We start from the raw sequence: 2649 nt of genomic DNA, 5'->3' as shown, positions 1-2649 counted from the left end.
CCCCCCTCCCCCCAATCCTCCTCTGGCCCTACCTCCACCCTCATCCTCCCCGGTCTCGTGTTTCTCATATCTACCTGATCCTCTTTCCACCATCCCACATGTCTCTCCTGTGTCCTCCTGCACTCACAACCCCCACCCGACCTTCTCCACGTCCTCCTCCCACCCACTTGTCGGGCGCCCTGGCCGCAGACACGCTGGACGAGGCGGAGCGCCAGTGGAAGGCCGAGTTCCACCGCTGGAGCTCCTACATGGTGCACTGGAAGAACCAGTTTGACCATTACAGCAAGCAGGATCGCTGCTCAGACCTGTGACCCAGGCGGGACCCCCACGTTCTGCCGCCCTATCCGCCCCTCCGCCCCTGTCCCCAAGTTGTATATACTATTTATCTAAGGGCTGGGATATTACAGAGGAGCCCTAGACCCACCCCAACTTTCCCCCGGGGCTCCTGGTCCTCTGCATGTCTCGGCCGAGCCCCCTACCCCGCGGTGCCTTCGCCCCTCTGGGCTGCCAATAAACTGTTACAGCCAAAGGTGTGTGCGCGACTGGGGGCGGTAGGGCAGAAAGCCTAGCCAATTGGGCTCGGGGAATGGGGGTGGTCGCTGGGACACCAGGCGCCACCCAGCAAGGAGAACTCGCGTCTGCGCAGTAAGAAGGGAGGTGCGGTGGGGCGGGGCAGCGGTGCATTGTGGGAACCCTATAGTCCGCCAGGTCCGCAGGGCCTAGCGGTGCGACCTCCACTGTTTCGTGCTGCCAGTGCTGCCTGGCGCATTTGTGGCCAGAACCTGCGCGCCGGTCCTGCCCGCAGCTCGCCCAGGACCCGGCCGGGCCGAGAGTAAGTACTCTAGATCCTGAATTCTCCCTGGAGTTCGCTCCACGCCGCCAGACGCTACTTCTGCCCTAACTCGGCAGCTCTGCTCCTGCCCACCGCCCTGGAGCCACTGAAGGACGTACATCTGGGCCTTGCGCCACCCGCCCGCGGCCCCGCTCGCCTGGCCATCCTCTCGGGCCACTACCTCTACTATCACTATGGCTGCGACGGGGCTGGGGCTGCGGATACCGAACTCTGCAGACGCTGTGCTCGTGGCCACATGGCCGGCCCGTGGGTGTTCCCGGATTGATGGACGTGCAGGCCGCGTTGGAGGACATGGGTGACAAGCCCCCTGGGTTCCGCGGCTCCAGGGACTGGATCGGCTGTGTAGAGGCCAGCCTCTGCCTCGAGTACTTCAGAGGACCCCAGGGGCGCCTATGCCACGTTCCCCGTGGAGCTGGGCTTCAGGGGGAGCTGGAGAGACTTCACTCCCACTTCGCAGGGGGCGGAGGGCCTGTAATGGTTGGGGGGGATGCGGATGCCCAGTCGAAGGCCTTGCTGGGAGTCTGTCTGGGGCCGGGCACCAAAGCCTTCGTCCTGGTATTGGACCCTCACTGCTGGGGTGCTCCAAAAAACCCCACTGAACTACAGATTGCTGGGTGGGTGGGCTGGCGAGAGGTGAGCACAACATTTGACTCCAAGTCCTTCTACAACCTGTGTTTGACCAGCCATAACTCTGAAAAGCAGCTGCCTCCGCAGGACTGAGACGTTCCCAAAACAGGACTGTCTCCGGCCCCAAACACTCTCAAGGGCAGAGGCTTAGAGACTGCAGGATGCCAGGCCCCCAGGAAGTCCCAGTAGAGCCTGGAAACTTTGGCATCAATAAAGTGACAAGGCCCGGCTCAACCATTGCCCCAGCCAATGTTTGGGAGGATTTGGGGAGGTATATAATATACACTTGGTCAGGAATCACTGCGGAAGTGCTTTTATTGGCAGTAGGGCTGGACGTACAAAAAATTCCGAAGAGCTGGATGGGACAAGGCAGTCACAAGTATAGATGGTATTGAGAGTGAGGGAAAGTCAATGGCTCAAAAGAAATCCACATCATCTGGAGCATCCAGGTCACGGTATTCAACAATGGCCCGTGGATCGCCACGGGCCATCCTGTGAAATAAGAAAGAGGTAAAATGGGATGAGAGTTGAGGGTCCCAGTTTGCAGAGGGCAAGAAAACTTGGACATCTTAGCTCACTCTCACCTGTTTCGAGGTTTCCCAGGATAACCTCCCTGGCCTCGGAAGGCATCATAGTTCCCTCGGCCAGCACCATAAGGGGCATGGGGATATGGAGGCCCTCCTGTGGGGACTGCAGGGCGGACAGCACCAGCTATGAAAAAGATCAGTGTTGAGTTGAAAACCTATGACCTCAACTATATCTTAGCTGCTTTCTCCCAACCCCTCACAACCACCAAACCCTTTCAAGACCTTCCTATACTTACCTCCATACCCCAAAATAGGGGGCCGGGGCTGGCCATAGGGCATCAGGCTCTGGGGAGTCTGGTGTGGGTAGGGGAGTCCTGGAGTCAGGCCTGGGGGGAGTACAACACAGACAGGGACATGAATTACTGGGGAAGGAGGTTTGGGGGGAGACAGGACACAACTAGCTGTTAGGAATATGGCCAGAGGGGATAAGGCAGAAACTTTTTCAGGGGACAACAGGATAAAGAACCAGGAGTCCTACCCTAACCAGTTTGGCTTAGTGGAATGTCAGCCTGTGGACTCAAGGGTCCCAGGTTCGATTCTGGTCACGGGCATGTACCTTGGTTGTGGGCACATCCCCGGGGG

At 59.0% G+C, this 2649-nt stretch overlaps 3 protein-coding genes across 11 annotated transcripts in view; 2 read left to right on the top strand and 1 right to left on the bottom strand.

Annotated features, from left to right (window-relative positions):
* ACHE (acetylcholinesterase (Yt blood group)) overlaps positions 1 to 529 on the top strand; it is a 5223-nt gene extending 4694 nt beyond the window's left edge. The window contains exon 6 of the mRNA XM_006764704.2: positions 190 to 529. Coding sequence (XP_006764767.1) covers positions 190 to 311 — 122 coding nt within the window. The 3' untranslated portion in view covers positions 312 to 529. The remainder of the gene's footprint in view (positions 1 to 189) is intronic.
* A 413-nt stretch (positions 530 to 942) lies between these two features.
* On the top strand, positions 943 to 1711 carry UFSP1 (UFM1-specific peptidase 1 (inactive)). Its single transcript, XM_015564564.1, has one exon. It carries the CDS (start codon positions 1118 to 1120, stop codon positions 1571 to 1573), a length of 456 nt encoding a protein of 151 aa, XP_015420050.1. The 5' UTR covers positions 943 to 1117; the 3' UTR covers positions 1574 to 1711.
* A 66-nt stretch (positions 1712 to 1777) lies between these two features.
* Positions 1778 to 2649, bottom strand: part of SRRT (serrate, RNA effector molecule) — a 13183-nt gene continuing 12311 nt past the window's right edge. For 5 of the 9 annotated variants that reach the window (XM_015564560.1, XM_006764697.2, XM_006764700.2 and 2 more), the window contains exons 18-20: positions 2304 to 2405; positions 2065 to 2191; positions 1778 to 1972 (exon numbers count right to left, since the gene is read on the bottom strand). In XM_015564560.1, the coding sequence (XP_015420046.1) occupies positions 1897 to 1972; positions 2065 to 2191; positions 2304 to 2405 (305 nt within the window). In that variant the 3' untranslated portion in view covers positions 1778 to 1896. The other 4 variants (XM_006764701.2, XM_006764702.2, XM_015564563.1 and 1 more) reach the window with 3 other exon arrangements.

Source organism: Myotis davidii, unplaced genomic scaffold, assembly GCF_000327345.1.
Source record: "Myotis davidii unplaced genomic scaffold, ASM32734v1 scaffold901, whole genome shotgun sequence".
NCBI lineage: Eukaryota > Metazoa > Chordata > Mammalia > Chiroptera > Vespertilionidae > Myotis > Myotis davidii.
This window is presented reverse-complemented; position numbering and strand designations above follow the sequence as displayed.